The 27,067-nt window shown below is 37.2% G+C and overlaps 1 protein-coding gene across 1 annotated transcript; it reads left to right on the top strand.

Annotated features, from left to right (window-relative positions):
- Positions 1-7,649: 7,649 nt before the first annotated feature.
- Positions 7,650-25,134, top strand: LOC122076978 (glucose-6-phosphate isomerase 1, chloroplastic). Its single transcript, XM_042642664.1, has 14 exons — positions 7,650-8,366; positions 9,002-9,124; positions 10,365-10,463; positions 10,563-10,646; positions 13,305-13,448; positions 13,549-13,614; positions 16,040-16,108; positions 16,215-16,322; positions 21,894-21,946; positions 22,149-22,287; positions 22,922-23,078; positions 23,248-23,326; positions 24,432-24,498; positions 24,607-25,134. Exons 1-14 carry the CDS (start codon positions 7,782-7,784, stop codon positions 24,739-24,741), a joined length of 1,908 nt encoding a protein of 635 aa, XP_042498598.1. The 5' UTR covers positions 7,650-7,781; the 3' UTR covers positions 24,742-25,134.
- Positions 25,135-27,067: the final 1,933 nt, after the last annotated feature.

Here is a 27,067-nt window from a genome sequence, read left to right as displayed (position 1 = left end):
CCTTGTAAGCTTCATCTATTTCTTGAAATCTTGATGTCGCACTGTCATCGTTTTTTTGCTTATCTAGATGCCATATCTTGACAAAGCAAACTGTCAGAATGAGAATATGCAATTCACCTAAAAATAAACCTTGAAGGAGCACTGAAAGGTCATAAGTTACATCAAAAGAACAAGTATGCTGTTAAATGTTCAAAGACATAAGCAACATTATGTTAAAACCAAAGTACACACCAATGCAAGACGATGATAGTTGGACCTTATGGTATCCTTTGTTCCATTAAAGTCCACTTCCAATGCTATATAGTAATTCTACAAAAGAGTTTCAAATGATGATCAGAACAGGGAGCTAAAAAAAAAAAAAAAAAAAAAAGGCTACTCCAAGATACAATAATGACTGTGATGTCTAATTGTAATATAAAGCCTAGAAGGAAAATAAAGGAGAAACAAAATAAATGCTTTTAATGAAGTAAGAAAACCGTGAAAGATGTCCAAGTTAAAGAGGTGTTTGAATCCTTAAAGGCATAACCAAAGTTAAAAAAGGTACCAGCCTTAATAACTATTTTCATGTCATACCAAGTTATAGAACCCAGCTCATTCATAAACCCATGAAATGTACAGGATCAAACAGGTCAACCTGAAACTATCAGCCTATGCCATCATAAATAAGATTTTAATAGTTCTTCCACATAAAGAGAAGGGATCGATAGTTTAACATAAAAGGATCAAGCAGTCCAACATTCCATGGTCGAACGTTCTCCCCCTGATGCGGATCCAGGTTCCAAGAGTCGGAATCGGATCGCTTAGGACCCACAATAAAGTAGTAAATTCAAAATACAAAATTCACACAAAGAAAGGGGTTCTAAAGAGAAGTTGATGAAGGCCTATTGGAGACGATGGGAAGAACGCCGGAGGCAAAGATGAGTTAAAGCATCGAAGTCATCGGCGGCCTATCCGTCGAAGAACGTCAAAGACAGACGAAGAGCCAAAACAGCCAAAGGATTTGGTTCTATATATTTACATGATCAAGTGTAGCGCTAATATATATACAATATCTAAGACCTAAGATAACTACAGCGCAAGATGAAGAAAATTCACATGTCAAGCTATTATGCTGCGCCAAACAATATATGGCGCACCCACGCGCTATAGAAGAGCCAAATCCGAAAAGTTATCGCGAATTGATGGGATCTCGTTGATGCGTCGTCACCTCCAGGCTCCAACTCCAAGTCAGTTATCAACAAATCGTATGAGCTTGGGCCAACCGGCCGAATCGGCCAGTCCGTATTGGATTCGGCTGAGAGTCTTGAGAATCTGAGACCCAGACTGGCTTTTGAAGGCCCATAAACAAAAGACTTTCTCACGAAATTACTAAATTTCCGATAACCTTATGTTTATTTACTATATTGTGATTGTTTTCACAATAAAATCTAGGGTTTTGTTATGGAAAACCATGAAACCACAACTAGCATAAATCATCTACCATGTGACAGATCCAATGGGGCCCAAGTTTTGTGATGGATTAAGCCCATGGGCCCTTGCCCATATACCCAGTTTTAGCCTAATATGTGGAGGATTAGGTGGCAAAACAAGATGGGTCCAACCTTTAAATACTCTTTACTACACTTCCAACTCATCATTTTATGCATGGTATCAGAATTGTTATCGGCGTGTTCCAAAACCAATATTGTATTTGATACGTACAGTCTGTATGAAATGTATTTTTTTCCCACAAAATATTAATATTATAATGTATTTTGATAATTTTACCGTCTATCCGTATTGTATTATTAATCCAATATCAAATATATCAATATCAATATTGATGTAAACGATACCGATACAGAATTCCAATTCCTAAACCCTTGTTCCAACACCATTAGGCTTTCTCCTTAATGGTTATTGTCAATCTATCAAACTATACTAATAAAAACTTTCTAAAGTAGTGCATGGTTTTTACAAGAAATGCTGGATGGTCATCGGTTTTGTTCCACAACTCTAATTTTCTTGTGGCTATTATGAATTGTGGTATTGAGGGAAATGCATTAAGAATCCGAAGCCAAAGAAAAAAAAAATCCCAGTAAAAGACCTTTTTAAGGATTACAGGAAAGCCAGAAAGCAATGATGGGAAGTAGTAACTGGGAGACTGATTTCTTGGTTTAGGGATGGAGACCAATCATTGTGCCTGTGGATGGATCAGGATGATTTGATTTTTTCTTTGTGGTTGTATGATGTTATAATTTAAATGAATATGGTAAAGAAAGATAGAAGTGTCATTTTAGTTGTTGCTGAGAACTTTGGTAGAAGAGTAAGTTTAACTAATGCTATAGGACTCCATGTTGTCCCACGTTGAAGATACATTTAAGGGTCCTTCCATTAGCTACATCCACTGGTGTTTTTCTGCACCAGGAGGTAGCATTCTCTTCCCCCTATCTTAAATATATATATATATATAGTACATAATTTACACGCAAGGTCCAATATTATATATTTTTGACCATGGACCGTACTTAGGCCTTTCCCATGCCTTCGAGAATTAGAGGTCCATATCTATCAGCGTGCCACATAAGTAAACCCTTCTTTTGAATAGTATTTATAGTAACGTCATCTACAATAATGGTTAGCACTAGTTGGACTTGCTACTTTCACGTTAGGTGACGCGAACAGCTTTTCCAATAAGCCAATATAGTTGAAAGAAAAAAAAAAAAAACCAATATAGTATGAAATGTAGTAGTTACGAGAGTAAGTGGAAATAAAATATGGAAAAAATATTGCTATGCTCTCTTTGTATAGATACATTTATATCTTTCTCATATATTAAAGTGTGGCACTCATATATTAAAGTGTGGTCTCACATTGACATTCTCTCTCTTATTATCTAATAATGTGGGTCTCTTGTGAACCTCATAATAAGATGATATAATTTTTCAATCCCTCATTGATGTAACATGTATATTTCTTCTTGCATCATCTTTGTAAGAAATACACCTATAAGAGATATTGTAGTGACTCATATTCTTGTTTTGAATTGGGTTTCCCTTTTTTCTTTTTGAAAAAAAAAAAAAAAGTCAGACTACCCAAAAAAGAGTCTATGATACTATTTTTCAATCCCTCGTTTATGTAATACGTAGATTTCTTCTTGCACTGCCTTTGTAGGAAATCCACCTATAAAAGATATATTAGTGACTCATGTTCTTGCTTTGAACCGGGTTTCCCTTTTTTTTTATTTTATTTTGAAAAAAAAAAAGCCTATGTTAGTGCATTATTAAAAACAATAAATTCTCTCTGAACACTAGGAATAAATGGAGTGTAAGAAAAAGAAAGATTATATATTGAATTAATCAATGTCGCTCTCAGAGTTGGTAAAGGAATGAAAAATATGTGTTTTTTTTCTCTCATGATCACAATGTTAAGATTGACTATTTTAGAGAAGCATGAACAAGAAGTTAACTACATGTGGATTTTATCAACCTCAAATGTGAAATAATATGGGATATCTAGAAAGTTTCCAAATTTTATGTAAATATAAAATATATGCTAATTCTTTTTTATGAAAGTTGTTAGATTGGTTATTTTATGAGAACCAATTAGTTTCTTAGTTTTATGTATTTTATATAAATAAAATACTTAAATATATTAATATATGCTAATAATTTTTAGGGTAATTTACAACGTCACCCTTTGGAGAATGTCAGTATTATAGGAACATCTTCTCTCTTTCACCATATTAGACTTAGATTCCTTACTATCAATAGCTGTTAAGTAAGGAGTTGAAATGACTATTGTACCCGTTGAATTAAATCAATTTCACCTTCTTCACCTTCACCATCGTATCCAACTGTACCGCCAACAGTATCCCTCCCTTTATTCATATCCGACTTCAACAACGATGTCGACGAGGGATCTTCACTGGTGCTTGTCACCATTGTCCTCATAACAGTAGTGTTCTTGGTGTCGTGGGTATGTGCGTCCTTAGAGGTGGTGACGTTGAATTTCGGGATCCGGATTGCCGTCACAGAGAAAGTGGGGCGGTGAGGGCGGTAGAGGACTCATATGATGGTGCCGGCGATGGCTGTGAGCAGGGTAAGAGCGATGATGAACAGAGAAAACAAAAGACCAATAGGAGCAGCAAAAGACGACGAAGAAGAAGGAGCAGATGAAAGAAAGAAAAAACAGAAGAGGGAATTGTAGAGGGTGATAAGTCATAAGTGGCGGTCAAACATTTTCCGCCATTAAAGGATATGGGGAGAGAGAGAGAGGGAGAGAGAGAGGGAGAGAGAGAGAGAGAGGTGTGCTTGGGATTTGTCTCCTGTAACCTCTGTTATTATCTTTTATGTTGGGTTCTTGGAGTGTCATCTTGGACTTGGGGCAGAGAGAGAGAAGGGGTAATCCACCTGATATAATTTCCCTGTAATAATAAATGTACAGTCACGCCGGTTCAGGTGGCAACGGCCAGGTCCATGGATGATCACCTACACGTGTGCAGATCACGACTCACTCATTCTCCGTGAATCAAAGACTATTGGTGCTAGATGACCGAAATGTAACTGCAGCGACCGTAACAATCTTCACGATTCTCTTTAGTCTCTGTTACTTAAATAAATCTCAAACTGATGAAACAAATGAAGATTAGTGTTGAAAGTTAAGATAGGTTGGCAATGGGGATGGGGATGGGGATGGGGATGGGGATGGGGGAGGGGGAGGGGGATGGGGATGGGGATGAGGAGTTATTAGATGGGTATTTTAAGTATTTCATATTTAGTAATGGTATTTTGGTATTAAAAAAAAATATATAACAGTTGATATTAATATATAAGGTATATTCTGTAACAGTGACTGACAATAAGGGGTCTAAATCTAATTTGGTAAAAGATATGAGATGTTCGTATAATATTGACATTCTTCATGAGTGATGCTGTAAATTACCCTAAATTTTAAGGTTGGATTTTGTAACCAATGCTTCAACCCTCATTTAATAGAAAAAATAAATGGTATTGAACACCCTTCCTCTCTCTTCCAATATTCGATGGCTAAAGCGATGGCCACGAATAAAACCTTTTGCACAAATTTTAATACAAATGATATTCTAATGATGAATTTCCACCAATAAAATTTTAAAATAATAACTGGTTAGTGCATATGAGCTTTAGCTTATTGGTAGGTACTATGGATTCAATACTCTTATTTTGAACTAGCGGTATGGAAAATTCATCAATTAATAGGAGGGCATGGTCCATCAAGAGGGGAAGGAAGAGAGGTTGTACTAACTACTAAGGGAAGAGAGAGAAGATCTGAACAATCCGGAATGCTTTGGCACTAGGCTTCTACCATCTTCGAGTTGAGTCTGATAGCATGGAGACAGTAGAGTTAATTAAGGACCATACTCGGGTGCCACCATTCATGATCGCAGTTATTATCCATGATATTAGATCTCGTTGTGCTTATTTTGTATCTATTTCCTTTTTATGTATTCACGGGATTTGAACAATGTTGCAGATAACTTGGCAAGGAAGGCCCTGTCTATCATGTGTTTGATAGATTTGCCACATTCCATTCCTTGGCTTCATAGACTTTGTGAGTCTGAAGCCCTTAGTTGTACACATGACTATTATCAGTAAATTTTTTTTTCACAAAAAAAAAAAAAAAAAAAAAGCAGCTCAAAACACTTTTCTCCTATTATTTATCACTAACTATCAACTTGTTAATATTTAATATATGATATTTTTTTAGTAAAAGAATAAATAATATATAATGTTTACTATAAAATATGATTTTCTTAAATGCTTCCATCCCAACATCTGTAAGTATGTTTGGGGAATCCGGCAGGCACCTTTGTAATGCAAAAGGGTTGACAACGCATATTCGATAGCTTGGAGCATCATGGATCTCAACAAATGGGCACGTACCTCGAGGTGATTCAAACTATCAGATGTGCACTATCACTTCTGTTGCGCCACAAAGGAGTCTCATCTATGTCTGGTGATTGATAAATTATGAGACGAATTGAGCCATCTTCTGGCCAATCCGGCTAGCTCATTTTTTTAATTGAGTTCGATCAAAGCCTGATTTGCACCCTACTATGGTGTTACTGTACATATCACTGGGCAGCTCCCGATCATAATCATCTGAAAATCACAATGGTCGGACAGTCGAACCTATTATACCAATTATTAAGATCAAATGATCGGTACAGCCCAAACTAGTTTTCATTAGTAAATAATATTATTTATATATATGATAAATTCCTTGTCCACCTGGTTGAACCCATAGACATTATCTGCACCATTGGTTTCATCAACCAGACCAAATCGTTGTTGAACCATAAGTTGAACAGCATGAAATAGTTATCACTGACACATCACATTATTTTATTTTTTTATTTTTTGAATGAAAAATATATTAAAATCAATGAAAAAACAAATACAACAAACAAAGCCTAAACCAACTAAGCAAGGGCAAGGCCCTACCCATCAAAAGCTAGCTCAACAAGCGAGGGACTAAACAAATCAGCCTCAGGAGAGGAACATGCCAAGAAATCGAAATAGGGGATCCACATCATAGAAAAAAATAATACATCAAAATTAGGAAGGGGGAGAAAATAACGAAAGGTTCGAAGATGATGCCAGTACAATTGTGAAGAATTTTATTTCTCACCTAAAAAATGATAGCGTTCCGAATTTACTCTAAAGTAGGAGATGTGGATGTCCATCTTTTTTTTTTTTTTTTGTAACATCAAATTTGATATAATTTGCCCTAAAAGTCAACTTACTAAGAAAGTCAAATGAAGTTTTACTATTAAAGATTATCAAAACTTATTTCCATTTTCTTTCAAATGGAAGAATAATTATGAGAGTCGACTAAAGCTTTCAGACAATACTTTCCCAAATCGATTTTGAGAAAAGACATTCAGATAATAAATTCTCAAGACTTTCAAACGAATTTCATATGATACTTTTTTTGGCCATCATTGGTATTGAAAATTGACCATAGTTAGTTTAAAAAGGTATAGTAAAGTTATTTTATATACAAAATGTTTAAAATGGTTCAAAATTGGAATGAGCGAAAAAGAAAAATAGTGAAAACATTTCGAAAAAAAAAAAAGGAAAATGGATGAGTTTTAAACGTTTAGCTTCGATAAATACTGAACCAATAAAATGGCATGAATTGGGTGATTAACATATGTAAGTTAATAACTTTATAAATTTCAACCTTAATTTTTTTTGTTATGATTATTAAATTAAATTTGTTAAAACAAAAAACTAATTTTCACTTAAAATAAAGACAAAAGGATGTGCGACTTGTGTTCGGTTCAGTTGAGCAATGTCGGGTTAGGTCAGGTCAGCATCCAGGTGGATGGTGACGGTCGAATATTCTATCAGGGTATTTTCGTAGTTGCATCAAATATACGGGTCGGAAAATCCACGTCAGTTTAGATGAGGGTTCCACCCTCTCAGTAGGACCCAGGAAAGAAAAACGAGAGAAAAATATTACCAAATCTGTGTGCGAATTTTCTAATCTGTCGTCCGCACGACCGCACATGCACACGGGAGAGGGAGAGGGAGAGCGAGAGGGAGAGGGAGAGCGAGAGAGAGAGAGAGAGAGAGCGAAGTTAGGGGGAGTGGACCGGAAGGTCCAAGGCCTTCGCTCTCTTCCTCGCATGAGAGCCGACACATATAAAAGCGCCAGCCGCTCGCGCTACCGGTCCATTTCAGTCCAGAAATACACAAGTGTGGCTTTTTTCCTTCGTTTTCATCGCTGTATCGATTCTCAGAGATCCTCCTCCCATGGCGACGACCGTCTCGGGCGTCTGTACTTCCTCCTCTTCAACCTTTAAGCCCGAACGTATCGTTGGAAGAACCACCACTGCAATCTCCCTCCCACACTCTCTTCGATCACTACGCAAGGATTCGGTATCCTCTCCGAACCTTTTGAAGCTGGTTGTTCGATCTTCTGATCGCAATTTGAATCCGAAGCCACTCAAATCCGTCGCTCGGGAGGTACCGGCAAGTTTGTCGAGGACTGATATCGTTCCGAAGCAGAGTAAGGGTTTAGAGAAAGATGCGGATGCTCTATGGAATCGGTACGTTGAATGGCTGTACCAGCACAAGGAGCTGGGGTTGTTCCTTGATGTGAGCCGGATTGGATTTACGGATGAGTTCTTTCAGCAGATGGAGCCGAAGTTGCAGGCTGCTTTCAAGGCGATGCAGGGACTCGAGAGGGGCGCAATTGCCAATCCAGACGAGGGTCGGATGGTTGGACACTACTGGCTTCGCAATCCTCAGTTTGCTCCTAATTCTCATCTCCGTTCGCAAATTGAGAACACGTTGGATGCTATCTGCAACTTCGCTGACGATATTATCGGTGGTAAGGTTGGTCATCTTCCGTCCCCCCTTCTATTCATTCAAAACTGCTCATTTATACTTCAGAAGTTTTATAGAATATCAGTGGCGTCACAGCGTGGAAGAACCACACTCAATGTAACTGCCTAGAATTTAGTATCCCATTTGGTGGGACACAAACTATTGCGAAGTTTGTATTATTTCAAGTAGTGCTTAGTTACAATTTGGAGGGCTACAACATTAAATTTGTTGAAGTCCATCTGATTCTAACATAAAAGACATTTTAAAGTTGCCAAGCAAGAGACGCAAATTGAAACCTCTAATCTTCATTTAACTTAGGAGTATTAGCTCAGTTAATTTGAAGACATCACTGAAATTCATAGTAGATGACTTCATATTGATGTGATTGTTATGGACAACATGCTCTCTGTAATACTGTTCCCTTCTCTTTGCAATATCATTCAAGTTATGGCCTTGGGTGAATATTGGCCTTCGGTTCTTGGAAAAAAAAAAAATGAAAAAGAAAAAGGAAAAGAAGTTACTTATTAGTTAAAGTAATCAAGTGCAACTTGCGGACAAAAATTTCTGTACTTCAGCCGTGATAATTATGCTGTTGTCCAGTAATATGCATCATCGTTCTATGTCTGACATTCTAGTTATCACAGATTAAGCCCCCATCGTCTCCAGAGGGCCGCTTTACTCATGTCCTTTCTGTGGGAATTGGAGGTTCAGCTTTGGGACCACAGTTTGTTGCAGAGGCTTTAGCTCCTGATAATCCTCCTCTCAAGGTATGCCTTTGGGTGTTTGACCTTGTAAGATAATATTCCATTTATTTCATCCTTCCACAACTGTCCTGATTATGAAAAGTTGAATCTTTTTTTTCTTCTTCAGAGATTTGGGTTTATTTTCATTATTAGTTCTTAGTTCATTGGTTCAAGTTTTATTATTATTTTTTTGTTTTCATTTGGAAGTTGTCATTTCTTCCCCCCCTCTAGAGTGGTTGTGAAATGGTGGCTGCATGAATGATTAATAATGTCATTTTGAATCTTGTCAGTTGTCACAGCTGTTCGCTACATGGATCCGCTTTTTCTTCTCATAAATGCCTTGATGTCCAAACTTATTTAGAGTACCTAGTTGATATCTCTGATGAACTTTTCCTTGTCCCTGCAAATCCTTCAACCTGCACTAAATCACTTATTGTAGCCATCATTGGCCTTCACTGGTCAGAAATTTATTATCATAATTGGCTCCACCTTTTCTTCCCCAACATTTTGGGCTAATATTTGGTTCTATTTGATGTGTCCATAAATGTTTTTGAATGGACCTGTATTGTAATTAATTGATCCCCACATTCTCATCTTCTTTATGCTTACCCCATTACCATGCTTTCTCTTATTGTCAGACATTTTTTGGATGAATTTCTTATGTTTTCACTTCTATTAATCAACTTGGAAAAGGAAATATTGATCTATTTGTTTTGTTTTGTCTGCATATTTTTCTCCCCACCAACTCATTTTAATGATGAATTTGGGTAAATCAAAATAAAACTGCTGTGATCATTCGTTCAATGGAAATTAATAACCTGTGAGTGGTTCATCATTGAATACGTAAACAAATTCTGGTTCTTATTGATGTTGATATAGCGGTGGTTGAAGATTTCTTCCTCTTTATGTCTATATTTACTGTAATGGGACAACTATAAGTTTCATGCTATACATGTGCATTAGTTCTTAGCTTATGTACATGTCTTCTCTCTTGTTTTTGGTACTTGATTATGATTTCAACAACTTAAACTATTAATTAATTGTGGTTTAACCATGTTAATTGAATCCCTGGCCATTCCAAGATTCTGCTGATTTAAGCTAGGGAGATAAAGGGCTTTTTCTGACCTTATACCTTAGTATAATTCTCTAATTTTCACTGTTGATTGCCTACGTGATCAGGGATCAAGCTGAAATTATTTGTGCTTTGTCAGATTCTTTTAGGGAGGGGCAAGTAGTGATATTTTATTTATTTTTCTTCTGGCAGATAAGATTTATTGATAATACAGATCCAGCTGGAATTGATCACCAAATTGCACAACTTGGACCAGAATTGGCATCAACACTTGTGGTTGTAATTTCCAAGGTAACAGCGTTGTAGAAAAAATTTCGTCTTCCAGGAATTCAGGCTCTTAGCCTATCCTTTAAATATGTTACTCATGTGATGTTATTTTCATACTTACAGAGTGGAGGTACACCTGAAACTCGAAATGGTCTATTGGAAGTACAAAAGGCTTTCCGAGATGCTGGCCTTGATTTCTCAAAACAGGTTTTGATCTCAGGTTCCTGTTTCTACATGTCTGTAATTTTTACAGTTTAGATGGTAAATTCATTTGGCTGGTATGGAATGCGAAGGAAAGTGGTTAACAATTCTATATATTTAATTAAACTAGACATACACTTTCGTCTCACCATAAACCTTCTGTGTTTGCCATAATTCATGGACTCTTTTTTTTTTTTTGGGGGGGGGGTTGCCTTCATTTTTCCTTTGCTCACTTAGAGCCTTTTTTCATTGTTGTCAAGCCACATTCTTTTTACTTTAGTTTCATACCTAGCAAGACCATCTAACTCCATTCAACTCAACTCAACCTTATCCCAACTAAATGGTGTCCGGTACATGGATCCTATTTCTCCAATCAGTTCTATTCAAAGCCATACAAGATTCCAATCCTAAGCTATACATGGCCTTCCTTACCACTTCTTCTATGGTTATTTTTAGCCTACCTCCAGTTCTTTTAGGTCCTTCGATTTGCAATAAATCACTTCTCCATACTGGAGCATTCAAAGGCCTCTGTTGCATATGTCTATGCCACCTCAGACGAGTTTCTCGCAACTTGCCATGAATAGGGGCAACACCCAGGTTTGTTCTAATTTCTTCATTCTTTATTTTGTCTTTTCTGGTTTTACCACCCATCGCAACACCCTCATTTCCACCACATTAAGTTTGTTTAAATTTAAATGTTTTTCTTTACTGATCAACATTCAGCCCCATACGTTATTGCCGATTGTATAACCGTTCTACAAAATTTTCCTTTGAGTTTTAAAGGTAGATGTTGATCACACAACGCTTTAGATGCACCTCTCTATTTCATCCACCCTATCCTAATTGGATGTACCAACCATTAATTACTATTTTTGGTAAATGATATAGTTCTAGTTAGCCATCTATTAGCCATTACTAATCTGGAGTCCATGAACACCTTATTGCAATTAGGACCCTACCTCAGAACCATTTAAATTTGACTTGATTTATCGGTCCACCAAGTTTCGGAGCTCAGAATCAGATCAAGTGAATTGCCCATTTCTGATCAGACTTGGTTCATTACTAGTGGAGACCAATTCTGATCTGATGCTCGTTCTGAGTTTCTAAAACCTTGAGGCCCACAACAGCTTGCTCCCTGAAGAGAAGGGACAATCGTTTCCAGTTAAAACATGGAAATTTCAACCAAAGAATGAAATTTTACTGAAGCATGTAATTCTTCTTCTCCCTTATGCACCTCCCCTTCCCCACCCCCCACCCAAAAAAATACAAAAAAAGATATGGTAACAGAACAACCACTGCCATGTGATTTTATTTCAAGTAATCTAAATTTATGATTAATATATTTAACCATGGCCTCATGTCCCACCAGGATGGCAATGGGTCATGGCAAACTGGATTGCTACCTTTATTGGTTGGGGACTAGGTATAACCCTTAGTCGGTTAGGATTGGGTTCAGGTTGCGAAAAAAGCACAGGCGCTGACCCATCCAGCCTTGCCCCATGCTTTCCTGGTTACCCAGTACAAACAGTAAAAGGTGAAAGTGTCAGGTTCCAGTCAACTTTCCTTCCTTTTTTTTTGGGGGGGGGGGTTTGTTGGGGTTTGGGTGGGTAGGTTATAGGCACTGAAACTGCCCCATTGCCATCCCTGCCAACTAGTCGAATTCGACTTATAGTTATGTTATCTAGTTGGGCTTTCTGTAACTCAGCTTGGTTAGGATTGGGAAAATTGAATCAAATTGGTTCAGGTTCAGCTCTTGGTAAGTTGATTTCAGCCACAAATGATTAAACCTTGTATATTCACAATAAGCTTTATTATTGACTATTGAGTATTGACTATGCCATTTAATTAAAAGTTTAAAACCATGGATTCTGTTTCTATTGTTATTAACATTTGGTTATAAATGAATACATATATGGAAATCACATGTAATTTATATGATATTGTGGGCTACATTTCCATAGTCTTACCTCTCTAACTCTCACTAGAACAATCAATATTGAAGAGGAAATTTGCAAGTATATAGTTCACAATGTGGCATGTGCTATATTGGCAAACAAATACTTTAGAAAGGGAAAGTTGGGGAAAATATTTTTTGATCTTTAAAAGTGGATCAAATGGGATCAGACTTTTAATATAATTATGACGTGTAAAAAGGAAAACATGGTGTACTAGTTGCTGAGAAATATTGTCATATCTATGTGTTGTAACAATGGGTTTTAGGGAAGTTTCCAGATTCCAAACGGTCCTTAGGTCCTTTAGGGGTTTAATGATCTTTGTAATATTCTAGAACTTTTTCTCCGTTATTATAAATAAAGAGGGCTGGTGTCATATTTGACACAAGTCATTACCCCATCCAACACTTGCAGCAATGGATTTATTCTATTTGCTCTGTGTTGTTCATTTTAGATGGTAATTTATAATGATTGCATTACGTTTAAAAGTAAGTGTTTTTGTTGTCCTATTTTTTCCTCGAATATCTTGAATATTTTCAAATATTTCACAGTTTTTTACACAGCATTTCCTATATTTTTCCTATTCATAAGTTACTGTAATTTGAGCTAATACCAATGACTGAATATTCTTAGCAGAAAATATATGCTCTCTCTCTCCCCCTTTTGGTTGAATTAGCAGAAATATAATCCATTTGTTTGATTCCTTATGCAGGGTGTTGCTATTACACAAGAAAATTCTTTGTTGGATAATACTGCAAAATTAGAGGGTTGGGTAGCAAGATTTCCAATGTTTGACTGGGTGGGAGGAAGAACTTCTGAACTGTCTGCAGTTGGTCTGCTTCCAGCAGCACTCCAGGCATGTACTTCCTATATTAGCCTGGAGTATATTTAACCCCACCTTTTTCCCACCTGTTCCTTGTCTTGCATGCTTATGTATAAATTGACTGTTTTTGCAGGGAATTAATATTAGAGAAATGCTTGCTGGCGCAGCACTGATGGATGAGGCAACTAGGATTACTGTGGTAAAAGTCCTGCTTTCTATTTGTAACTTGCTAAACATAGTGTTACCGTTGTTGTTGTTGCTGCTGTTTTCTTATTATATATTATCATGATATCATCATTATCATCATCATTGTTATTATAATTGTTAATGGAAGTTATACACTTATACTTAATGTTGGAGGATAAAGAAATACCCACACTTTAAGGGAGTTAATGTTTGTATTTTGAAATAAATTGGATCTTCTGCGGCTCATATGCAATTTTACTGTATGCTGTTAAATTGTTGTCTTTACTTGGGAAACCTTCCTGAAAGGGACCAAACTAGTATGGTTGGTAATTGGACAAAAGGTTTATATTTTTTTACAGGAGATAGGAGTTAATTTATTATAGGTTGAAAATTGAAATTGAGTGAAAAGGGAGAATAAAGAAGTAACAGGGAAGGGGATTTCTTTGTTTTCTATTGTGGACATGGTAAGATAGCTCATCTTGGAGATGTTTCATGTTTATCAGATAGCCATAAATCACCTGCAGTAAAGCTGCATCATGCGGAGAAATTTTTTCTGGAATATTTGCTTGTTTTGATCAACTTAAAGGACAAATTTCCTAAGTGGTATTCAGTTTAAAATTTTGTTGTTTCATGTTCTTACTTTGTTTTTCATCATTAGGCTCAGCATGGTGGAAGCACAAGCCCCAACTCTAAAACAACGAATTAAGGCTAAATTAGGGAAATTGAACAAGAGCCAGCTCAGGGCAGAATAGGGTTAAATATAAGGTTTGAAATCTGGAATTGAAATTGACTTTTAGAAAGTAAGCTGTGTGATCAGATATGGGACAGAATCAGAGAAATTGGAAAGTAAACTAGAGCTTTGTGAGGAATGAAACTCAGGGTGCATGGAAGTTCTGATGGGGCTTTACAGTGGCTGAAATCTTAGGTAAAACTCTAAGGGATCCCAGGTCTCTTTAGATCTCATCCATAACAGGGGTGGGTTCTGGATTGGTATGAAATGGGGGCTGGAATGCTGGATACACAGTTAATGTTGTTGTTCAGAAGAATTGGTTAGCAAGAAATAGCAGAAGATATCTGAGGTGATCAAGGATTAACGTATTAGTATTGGTCGCCGTATCAGTCGGCGATACGTATCGGAGATACTTTAAACCATGGAGGTGATTATGTGAAGCAGAGGTGAACTGAGGGAGATATGGGATGAACTGAGGTCCGAAGAATCAAACTTTTAAGCAGAGCAATCACAGGCAACATAGAGAGTTATTGAACTGACCTGTAACAGTAGAATTCACAGCAGGAAATAAGAATAGAAATGGAGATTCAATCGTGGTGAAACAATCTCCAAACTGCCAGGCCATGAGCCTGGGATTTCCATGCCAAACACCAATTGAAATTCCCTCTCAGAAGCTCTAAAAATTCTTATTCATTCATTTCAAAAACCATTAAATTACGTAGAATATCAGACCACTAATTTGTGGACTAATTAACCCCTAACTTCCTATCCTTAAGTACAACTCACAAATTATAAACTTTCCTAAATTTCTAGATTTGAGAACCAAGGAATCTGAAAATGGAAGCTTTCTATAGCATCTAGAGTTTCTAGAACCAGATGCAACAGTTCTCTAACAAAATAGAAAAATCGCCCAAAATAGTAACTCAATCTAGCATAAACCTTCTAGAAAATAGAAACATACTAATCTCATATAGGACTTAATCCTCTCATATTTTGGCTCATGGAATTGGCTTTTGTTACGATTAAAAAAAAAAAAACCAAAAATACTTAGCCCATGACCCATATAATCCCTTGGGGACTTGAATTGAATATAATTAAGCCCAATTGATCAGATTTTGCAGCCTTTACAAATCGACTGAATGTCCTGGTTATTTTGAACCACAGCATGTCTATTTCACTGGTTGAAATGCATGAAGACTGTATTGGATGTAAAGTCTGTTAATTTTGCTTGAATTGCAATTATTTTTCAAGGGAGGAGCTTTGCATAAAGCAATCCACTATAGTTCCTTTGTTTAGTGGAAAATTTTATTAGCTGCTTAGTTTCAATTATATCGTTCAGTCAGCAGTATTTTGGAAAGTGATCCTTTTCTTCATAAGCATCATTGGAAGTGGTTCAATTATTCAGAATTTGTCATTCTGCCTTCCATGTGAAGAAATAGAGATTGTATAATGACTGCACAATCATTTAGCAGTTGAGCGTAACTTTATTTTTATATTGATTGTATTTATATTTAATCTGAAGATAAAAACAGGTTTTATTTATGTTTCTCCTTAAATTTTGTCTTCCATGTTCACTTTCTATATTGGCTACATAGCTGGAAGCTTTTATGGTTCACCTTTTCTTTATCCAGTATATTCATGACCCACTATTAGTTTTATATTTAATTTTTCTCCACTTTTTTTCTGTTAACTGATCTTCTTTATTCAGGTGAAAGATAACCCTGCAGCTTTGCTGGCTTTATGCTGGTATTGGGCTTCTGATGGAGTGGGATCCAAGGTTTCATTTCTTCTCTTTCAATTCATTGGGAATCCATTGTCTATCTTTCCATCCTTTGAAGATCCCTCACAAATGGTTTTGCATTGTTTACTTTTGCTTTTCACAGGATATGGTTGTACTTCCGTACAAAGATAGCATGTTACTTTTTAGTAGGTATTTGCAGCAGTTGGTCATGGAATCACTTGGAAAAGAGTTTGACCTGGATGGTAATCGGGTATGCATTAAACCAACCAACTGTAAGATAGATTATGTGGTAATTCTGGGTTATATTTTGGGCTGAATGGATTGTAAGAGAATTTGGTGGCCTTCAACTAGAAGGCAATATCTTCAATGGACTGTGACTGTAATTTTCATAATGGAAGGACATTAAAAGCATAGGAACATATTCATTATCACTATAAAACTGTTTTTTTTTTTTTGGTTGTGGGTGGGAGGGGACTGATGGTAACTCAACACGTGTAAAAGTTGAATTTCTTTTGGAGGTCCTTAAAAACTTTACAATTACAGTCTCTGGTTAGAAAAACTTTGCGATAGTAGTATCTGGTTAAGGTTGATCCTGTTGATGTCTTATCTTGTGGACATGATAAAGCACTTGGAGAATAGAGATTAGTGCACATAGTGGACCAACTTGGAGATTGAAATGGGATTTTGACATTACCCACCAGCAATCTTTCTTTTTGTTTGACAGTAGTCCTTTAGTCCCAACTGATGCTGTACTCAAAACATCTTCTTTCTTGGAAGTAAACTACCCTAACCTTTTCTGTTTTCTGAATTAATTTTCATCGGTCTGGACTAGAGGGATATTTTCTCTTGTTTCTTCCTTCGACACCCTTTGGATACCCGGAGAGGCATCAGTTTCTCCACGGGATGAACACAACCCTTAATAGAATTACCCTAAGAAAAGTAGCTGCTAAAATTTTAGATTAGTACTTTAGACATAGAAGAACACACGGATCTGCTTCTGTATACCATTTGTGTTAGAAAGCCAGTTATGTAGACATTGGAATGAAAGCTTATTCCCTGGGAACAATTGTGGTTCAAAGTTGTTGGTTGTGGAATACAAAGATTATTGATTTGCTGTAGTGATGCAGATTATTAACCAAAATATGCTTGTTTTATTAGGAATAAGCCTAGCGTTGGGTTGTATATGTGTTGGGCATTCAGTCCATGTGGTTTGGAGTGTATTGGGCCACTTTTATGGGTCTAAAAGAGGGGGCTCTACTATTGAGTACGGGATTACTAGTTAGTTTAGTTTTCTTTTTTCATTGGTTTCCTTTTTAGTTGGGTTTTGATGGGGTTAATTAGTTTCTAATTTCAGTACCTAGTTAGTTTCTAATTTCCAGTCATAAGTTAGTTTCTAATTCCAATTGTTTTATTTCATAGTTTACTTTTCCAGATTTAGTAACTAGATGTTACTAATCTTTATTTCAGTTTTTTAGTAACTTTGAAGTTACTAAATTGTAATCACCCCCCATTATTGTTATAAATAAAGAAGGAGGCTCATTAGTAGCCCACGATTTATACAAACAAAAAAACTATTGCTGTTGCAATGTCTCTGCTGAGATTGCTTTGTGTTTGATCAAAGTGGTGGTCTTGTGTTTGATCAAGGCTAAAGGCATTGGTGTTTGATCCAATTGACTCTTTGCGGCGTGAAGTCCAAGGGGCCTCTTCAATTATTCTTTCTTTCTTTTCAAAGTTAATTGCAAGGTTCTTCAAACTAGGTAAGGGATCTGAACTGCTTTTGATTTCTGGTTCTGGAAATTTCAAGTTTCTCTCTTTCTGGCCCCTGTACTGTTCTGAAGATCTAGCCATCCGATGGCTCTCTTTTTTTGATCGAGTGTTAAGATTATATAGAGGGGAACTCGACCTTAATTTGAGGTTCATCAGACCAGGGAATCAACAGTTATGGGATTTCTCCCTATTTTGGCTGATCCTAATTTCTGCCCAGATTTGTGAATTGATTTGTTCTGGATATGGCTGATTGGTTGTTGGTTTTATGCTTCATGGTTTAGTCTCATATATTGGTGCTTTAAAGTCCTTGTTTTTCTGGTTACCATTCAGTTACAGAATTTCTGAAACTGAGATCGATTGGACTGGTTTGAATCTTGCTGTTGTGTTAGACTTTGGTTCATGGATTACAATTGTTTTTTAATCCAATTGAACTACTTTCAGTCCCTGGTTTAGTTCTAAAGGTTGTTGCTGGTTTGACCTGATCAATACTGCCATATTGAAATCGATAGCCTGTTGGACTATCTTATATTATTCTAATTTTCTGTTATGTTGGGTTGGTTATGGTTGTTCTTAGTTTATAAGTTCCTACAGTTTGGGTTTAGTTTGAGCTTTCAAATCTAGTCCTACATTAAGTGGTATCAGAATATGGCTGAGAACAACACCCCCACCCTAACTTCTATCATGGAGATGCTACAGAATATGAGAACTGAACTGAAGGTTGAACAACAAGCCTTGCGGACTGAACAAGAAGTTATGAATGCAAGGTTGTTGACTGTGGAGACCCAACCACAACAACCTACCGGTGATTCACATACAACACCCGAAGTGGAAGCCCTATTGAATGTAGCTGCTCAGTTGGCTAACAGAAGAGTAAACCCTAATCTGAGAGAACCACAAAGGGTTCCTGTAGTGCAACCTACTTTTGAAGAACATATAAGGGGTTACTTTGAGATTAAACGTCCCACATATCAGAGGTGCTCTGGAGATTCACAGAAAGTCAAGCTCGATCTGAAGGAGTTTGATGGTAGACATGACCCCCGACTGTTCTATGATTGGGTAGCTGCATGGGATGACAACTTTGACTACTATGATCTGTCTGAGGAACGGAAAATTAACTTAGCTCGTGGTAAGTTAATTAAGGCTGCCCGTGATTGGTGGAGGACCTATGAGCAAGAACTTGAAGACCGTGGTCAAGAACCTACCACTTGGGAGGAGATGAAGCAAGAATTGTTTGACAAGTACTTGCCACGTAATTTTAAAGTTGGCATACAAGACCAGCTAAACTCTCTTCGTCAAGGAAATATGATTGTTGCGGAATACATGAACAAATTTGATGCACTTTATTCTCGCACATGCATTAGGGAGAGTGAAAGGCAATTACTTTCTCGGTTTCAACGGGGATTGCAAGCTGACATTAATAGAGGAATTGGTGTTGCTGATGTGTATACAATGAGAGAATGCTTTGACAAGGCTCTTCGAGAGGAGGAACTCATAGCGCAGGCAGGTAGAAGGTTTGGTCATCAAGTTAGGGAGGTCAAGAAAATTTTTTCAGTTACTAAAGCTAACACTTCAGCACCCCCAAGAGCCACAACTCCTCTATGTGAAGTGAAGATACCTCTATTCAAACCAAAAGAACTTGAAGTCAAGGTTCACCTTGAAGATATAGTTCTTGAAGCTTCAAAGACAGAAGGTCAAGAGATAGAAGATTCCACTAAAAAGTTCTCCATTGAAGAGAGCATAGTAGATAAGACTGAAGCCGTGGAAGATGAGGTAGTGATTGAAAGAACTCCATAACAAGTCTTTGAGAATCATGATGAGAAGGAAGAGTTTGTTCCAATCCTTAATGAAAAGGTTACCAACATTGACGACTCTATGCACATGACATTCACAGTTGGTATTGATTCATAGGTTGACCATATAGAGTTTGTTATGTCATCATGGTTCTTTGAAGAGAAAGCTTCATGCCTTGAAGACTACCTTCCAAAAGTCTACAAGTAACCTGAATTCTGTTTAGGAACGGTTATGACTGCTATTCACATGTTCCCACCTCATCACTGCAAAATTCGAGGATGGATTTTTTCAAGATGGGGAGAGTTGATGCAGATTAATAACCAAAATAGGCTTGTTTTATTAAGAATAAGCCTAGGGTTGGGTTGTATATGTGTTGGGCATTTAGTCCATGTGGTTTGGAGTGTATTGGGCCACTTTTATGGGTCTAAAAGGGGGGCTCTAATATTGAGTACGGGATTACTAGTTAGTTTTCTTTTTTCATTGGGTTTTGATGGGGTTAATTAGTTTCTAATTTCAGAACCTAGTTAGTCTCTAATTTTCAGTCATAAGTTAGTTTCTAATTCCAGTTGTTTTATTTCTTAGTTTACTTTTCTAGATTTAATAACTAGATGTTAGTAATCTTTATTTCAGTTTTTTAGTAACTTTGAAGTTACTAAATTGTAATCACCCCCCATTATTGTTATAAATAAAGAAGGAGGCTCATTAGTAGCCCACGATTTGTACAAACAAAAAAACTATTGCTGTTGCAATGTCTCTGCTGAGATTGCTTTGTGTTTGATCAAAGTGGTGGTCTTGTGTTTGATCAAGGCTAAAGGCATTGGTGTTTGATCCAATTGACTCTTTGCGGCGTGAAGTCCAAGGGGCCTCTTCAATTATTCTTTCTTTCTTTTCAAAGTTAATTGCAAGGTTCTTCAAACCAGGTAAGGGATCTGAACTGCTTTTGATTTCTGGTTCTGGAAATTTCAAGTTTCTCTCTTGCTGGTCCCTATACTGTTCTGAAGATCTAGCCATCCGATGGTTCTCTTTTTTTGATCGAGTGTTAAGATTATATAGAGGGGAACTCGACCTTAATTTGAGGTTCATCATACCAGGGAATCAGCAATTATGGGATTTCTCCCTATTCTGGCTGATCCTAATTTCTGCCCATATTTGTGAATCGATCTGTTTTGGATATGGCTGATTGGTTGCTGGTTTTATGCTTCATGGTTTATTCTCAGATATTGGTGCTTTAAAGTCCTTGTTTTTCTGGTTACCATTCAGTTACAGAATTTCTGAAACTGAGATCGATTGGACTGGTTTGAATCTTGCTGTTGTGTTAGACTTTGGTTCATGGATTACAGTTGTTTTTTAATCCAATTGAACTACTTTCAGTCCCTGGTTTAGTTCTAAAGGTTGCTGCTGGTTTGACCTGATTAGTTCTGCTTTATTGAAGTCGATAGCCTACTGGACTATCTTATATTATTCTGATTTTCTGTTATGTTGTTGGGTTGGTTATGGTTGTTCTTAGTTTAAAAGTTCCTGCAGTTTGGGTCTAGTTTGAGCTTTCAAATCTTGTCCTACATGGCTGCATTATGCAGATGCTTATTGCTTATTGCTTATTGCTTATTGCCTGTGGTGAAGGACATCGAGCTTTTGCCATGTTTTGGCTATTTCATTGTTGCGACTGCCATCTATTGCTGTTTTATTGCTTTCATTGCTCTTCTTTGGATTCATATTTAGTTTCTCTTATATTCGAGTGGATGATTGTAATTGTTCGCTAAAATGGCAAGTTTATCTTTGATTTGATAGGTAAAGTTTGATTCTTTTGGCCATTACCTACAAATGGATCATTGAACCTTCCAACATCATTTTGAGTCTTGTGTCTTTTTGAGTTATTGATTGATGTACTTGCATTTTGTACTCACAATTGTGGAATGAACAGAAAAAGAACTATGAAAATGGTATAGTTTATGGTCTCTGCATGTTATAGTCTGCCTGGGGAGTAAAAAACATGGAAGGTGGTTGAGATATGCTACTAGGTGGAAGGTGATGACCCCTAACATCTATGTTCTTTCCAGGATTGGGTGACACAGGACTCTACTCTGAACCTTCCCCCTGGATAATTGTGCAGAAGAGATATTTTTCATTTTTTCCCTCCATGCTAATTTTGATGTTGTGTGTGAAATTGATGGTTGCACTTATGGGTTAAGATCCTTGGTCCAATTCAGACTCTTGATAATGTATCTTAATGTCTTATGCTTAGTCAATGTCTTTCTTATGACAGGTGAATCAAGGGCTTACTGTCTATGGGAATAAAGGGAGCACAGATCAACATGCGTGAGTTTTTCACTTGCATTTTATAATTTATATAGTTTACATATATAATTTCTATATCTATATCTATCAGTATCCGTATATCTATATCATGTAATACAAAATGCCAGTAAATATATGGATTTATGGATATAGATATACTACATGTGTTGTATTCTTTTGGATAAAAAAGAATGATTAAGCCTTTTCAATTACATTTGTACAGCTACATTCAACAACTGAGAGACGGGGTTCCCAATTTCTTTGCTACCTTTATTGAAGTATTACGTGATAGGCCTCCTGGTCATGATTGGGAGCTTGAACCAGGTGTTACTTGTGGTGACTACCTTTTTGGGTTTTTGCAGGTTAGCTTCCATATTTGTTATGGTTTGTTCTACTGGTTATCAGGATATCATCTATATACTCATCCATTTGAAGAGATGGCTGTGTGACTCCATAAAGCTAGCCTACCCTATCCGCTGATACTAACTAATACGTATCATATCTTTTACGTACCGATATGATACCTTAAAAAATGTATTGACTGTATCAGGCCGATACATTACCTGATATGATCGATGCATGGCTGATACTTATTGATACCCTTGAACCTCGATACATCTCTTGTAAACTACAGAACATGAACTGTGATGGCAGAACACTGAGGGCTCTGTAAAGCATTCTAATCAAATTTTTTGGTAAAATTGATGGAATGTCTCATGCAGAAAACCTTTCATTCCTTTGGAAAGGAATTGTTCCTTTGATTGAAAAGATGCACCTTCCATTCAGCTCTAGGCATCTAAAGCAACTGCAATATACATATGTTCGGAACCATCTGACATAATAAAGTTCTGCACAGCTGCATTCAGGGCATCTTGTTCTGAACTATACTTTCATGCACCATGATAAAAAAATATTTGGGGTACTAAATATGAATGACATTACCATGCATAGCTAAGTTGGTTTTTCATCATGACCTCCTGCCAAATGCTGTAACAGGGAACGAGATCAGCCCTTTATGCCAATGACCGTGAATCCATTACGGTCACAGTGCAAGAAGTGACGCCCAGAACTGTGGGGGCTTTAATAGGATTATATGAACGAGCTGTTGGGTTTTATGCTTCGCTCGTCAATATTAATGCCTATCACCAACCAGGTAATACTTTTTGTATTTTCTTATCATTATGAGACTACATCAAGGAGATTGTGCAATTACTGAAGCTACTTGTTGTATTGGTGCCAAATCCATCTTACCCAAAAGCTGCATCATGCTTTTGGTTACTTATCAGTCCTCCTGTTCTTATGCTCAATAACTTGTACTTCAGGTGTGGAAGCTGGGAAAAAGGCTGCAGGAGAAGTGTTAGCACTTCAGAAGAGGGTTTTGGCTGTCCTAAACGAGGCTAGGTACTTTTTCACCAACCCCTGTTATCAGTAAACTCTTAACTTCAAATACTTAGCTTGCAATTTGGAGTTCCCCACACACACCCCCCCACCCCCCCCAAAAAAAAAAAAAAATGCACATCAACCCTTTGTTGATGGTACCAATTTTTTTTTCTTTCATCTTCTGGAGAATTCTCTCTACATAGAATTCAGGAGATGCAAAACACATTATATGTGTGTGTGTTTGAGAATGGTCATCCAACACTGTAGTGTGGCTTCTAGGAGGGGTTACATTGGCTGTTCGCTGGCTTAACTTATCTGAGGCTAGACTTATAAGTTTTCAGTCCAAGTCTATTTTGAATCATATTAGCTTATAACTGGTTAGAAAGATGCTGATTCTTTTAGGTGGTACCACGCTAGGAAGGTGTTAAATGGGGAAGACTTGTTCATTAAATCACTCTTGCTTGTCCCACTTTGATTTTCTTCAAGTATAATATTTATCTTTTTCTTACCAAACAATTCTCTAGACAAAGTAGTTTTGGAAGGAACAAGAAGTTCATCCTATTTACTTTTTATATATTGTTTGATGGTAAAAGATGAAAGCAAAAGAGAAATAAGATGGCAAAAGTTGACTATATTAATGTACAAGTAAAAACGAGCAGCTGCATCAGTGTAGTATAAACAAAAATATTTTCTCCTCCTAACAGAAGAACTGATTTAGCTTGATGCTGACTTGTCATGTATAATACTCGATCACTGAGAGCCCGAAGGAGTTCCTTCAGAACTAGGAAATTCCTAACATGCTAGAACCTGCTAAGCTGTGATATCATCACAAGCACAATGCCAGTATCTCATAATCTTTGTTCTTCTCTGAGCACAACCTCTTCCCCCCCCTCCCCCCTTTCTTTCTCATTCAACCATTTCACGGTTCTAAAATCCCTCCTAGAATCCATAGTTCATGCTTCAAGTGCCTGATGCTCAATTGATTATCCAAGGAATCCTGGCTCCTATGTTGTTTAGTTCCAGGAGTATTATAGGATCAAAATGTTCTCTTGATGAACGAATTTTATCAATTTGTCACTAGGCAAGTTGGTTTAATGCTGCTTATTTCTTGCTGTCTATGTTTCAGCTGCAAAGAACCTATTGAATCATTAACACTTGAAGAGATAGCAGATCGTTGCCATGCCCCTGAACAAGTATGTCTGATGCCTTTCAAACACAACACTAACAATTAATACCATGTGGTCTTTATCTACATACAGAAATGTATTCGGCTGCTAATTGTCTCTGTCCTTGTTGGGCAGACTGAAATGATTTACAAGATTATTGCACACATGGCGGCAAACGACAGAGCACTCATTACTGAAGGCAGTTGTGGATCACCTCGAAGCATCAAAGTTTTCCTTGGGGAGTGTAATGTTGATGAGATGTATGAATAAGCTCTATAAAAGAAAACATTTTGCATGGCTTATGCTTAGGGTCACGGAAAGATTTCCAATTGATGGGTTTAGCCTTATATTAGCCCAGCATCATGAAAGGTGGGGGGTTCCTATTTGCGTTGTTGCTTATTTTTATGTTCAGTGCATTCATAAAATGGAAGGGTTTCAATGCTGTACTGAAAATAGCACCTCAAGCTGTTCTGGGTGCAGGCGGAGGATTTATTTTTCGAGTTTTCAATGTTTAAGTTTTCCATTTGAATACTTTTCAGCGCATTTGCTTGCGTTGTTTAGTTTGAACGTTTTATTTACTGTCTCCTTTTACACACGTGTTTCTTTTTCCATTTCTTTTCCACCACTTAATGAATTTCTGGTATGGTGAGCCTCTATTGTTCATTCAGTCTCACTTTATGATCCTTTATTGCCCAATTGTTGTATAGTGTTGCCTGGGATGCCAGCTTGTTTTCTTTGTCTTGTTAACTCTGATACATTCTGCATTTTATTCCATTATAGAGGAGCTTAGTATGATTTAGCTGATCAGCTTTTCTAAGTGGATGTTCGATTGTGCTTGAAGAATGTGTATTCATGCTTCTGCAGTCAATTTTTTGGGATTATGCTCGAGTTGAGGTTAGCCTCTGCAGGAGGAGAACTCTTTGCCCTAGCACTTCACTGACAACTTAAACCAGCCAAAATTGTGTGCTGGGAACTCAACCAGGCACTAGCAGATTGTGCTTGTTAAGCACAAAAGCAGCACTTAGTTTGTGCAACCACACTTAGAAGTATGGTTTTGAGGTAGAATGCATCCTCTATGTACTTCTTGCCTTACAGAACATTGACTTAAACAATGGGTCCTACAGGGTTGGCACTCTCCTTGTTTGTAAAGAATTGGAACAGTGCTCTTCCGTAGGACAGCCAGGGTTATCTCCTTGGGTGAAAAATGTTGGATTGGAACTTTTGTCAAAATTTTTTTTATAACATTCATATACCATTAACAGAAATGGGGAAAACATTGCAACTTGACAGCATTGACCCAGGTTTAGGCATGATTGCTTTCCATTGAAGCAAGTCTTGAACGATTAATTCATGCATAATTTGTGTTACAAGCAAAACGTATTGTTCAACAGACAATCTGAATTTCTTTTCGTGTGCTACAAGCAGTAAGCTTCAAATTTTTTATTTTTTTATTCTTATTTAGCATTAGGTTCCTCCATAGTGGGGGCACTGTTTCAAAAATTTGACTCGGATCGGTTGAATTGTTTGAATTGGCGGATTCGAACCAATCCTGATTTTGTAAATTCCAGTCTGGCCAATTCTAGGTTTTCCTCACCGGATCGCTGGGTTTTCAAACATGAGGGGCCATTCTAGGGTTTATGAGGCCGATTGAGGCTGATTTTGATTCGGATTGTTGTTGCTGTTATTGCTGTTGTTGAATAGAGGCTTGTTTTGAGAAAAGAAACTTGCTTCTGCGTTAATTTTCGATCCCCTCCCTCTCCCTCTGCTTTTTTGTTTAGGACCACTTCTCCTCTGTTCATTTGGGGTGATTTCTTGACCAAGATGTGATGAGAGAGATGCATGAAGGAATTCATTTCATTAGGTTCGTTATTGCTTGGAGCACGTGATTGATGAAAGAGCATTCTTTGTAAAACCTTCTGGTTTGACTCTTAGATAGTGAGACCTCATTCCACCAACACTGAGACAAGAAAGGGAATCAGGTGATTTGGTCTTGGCTCCATCAGTTCCATCATGACAAGTGGACAGTAGTACCTATGAATGATCATTTCCCTTTCTCTTTCCCTTTCCCTTTCTACTGTAGTTTATAAATTGGTTCTATCATGGTGGTGTTGTTGGCATGAAAACGTCACTATTTCTATGTGGTGATGTTTCACCCGCGATCAAGGGATTCTTTCTTCTCCACAGTTGGAAGAAAGCTTAGTTCATAGGTGAAGGAAAACAAATTTAAAAATTTGGGTTGTTCTTGAATAGGTAGGGATAGTTCAATCATCAATAGAGATTCGGTCGGTAGTTCACCACTTCTAAGAAGACAAAGCCCCCACCACAAAACAAATTAGTGCAGCTGTAACTTACAAGGAATACATTTTCGAGTCAACTTATAAAGAATAAAAATAAAGAAGTTCCTCAACTGGCGGTGACAAAGAGTTTTCCTTCATAGGCAGCGCCGCAGCAAGAAGAGTGGGGTTGATATTGCGACACAGTCCATTTGATTAAAAATTGAAAAATACCAAAAACTAAGAGAAAAAGGTAGTTTCATCCTTCAAAGGATCTAAACAGAGAGACACATTTTGTCCTGTTGGCTGATCCTTCACCTTCC

This window comes from Macadamia integrifolia, chromosome 4 (genome assembly GCF_013358625.1).
Source record: "Macadamia integrifolia cultivar HAES 741 chromosome 4, SCU_Mint_v3, whole genome shotgun sequence".
In the NCBI taxonomy this organism is placed as follows: Eukaryota; Viridiplantae; Streptophyta; class Magnoliopsida; order Proteales; family Proteaceae; genus Macadamia; species Macadamia integrifolia.
This window is presented reverse-complemented; position numbering and strand designations above follow the sequence as displayed.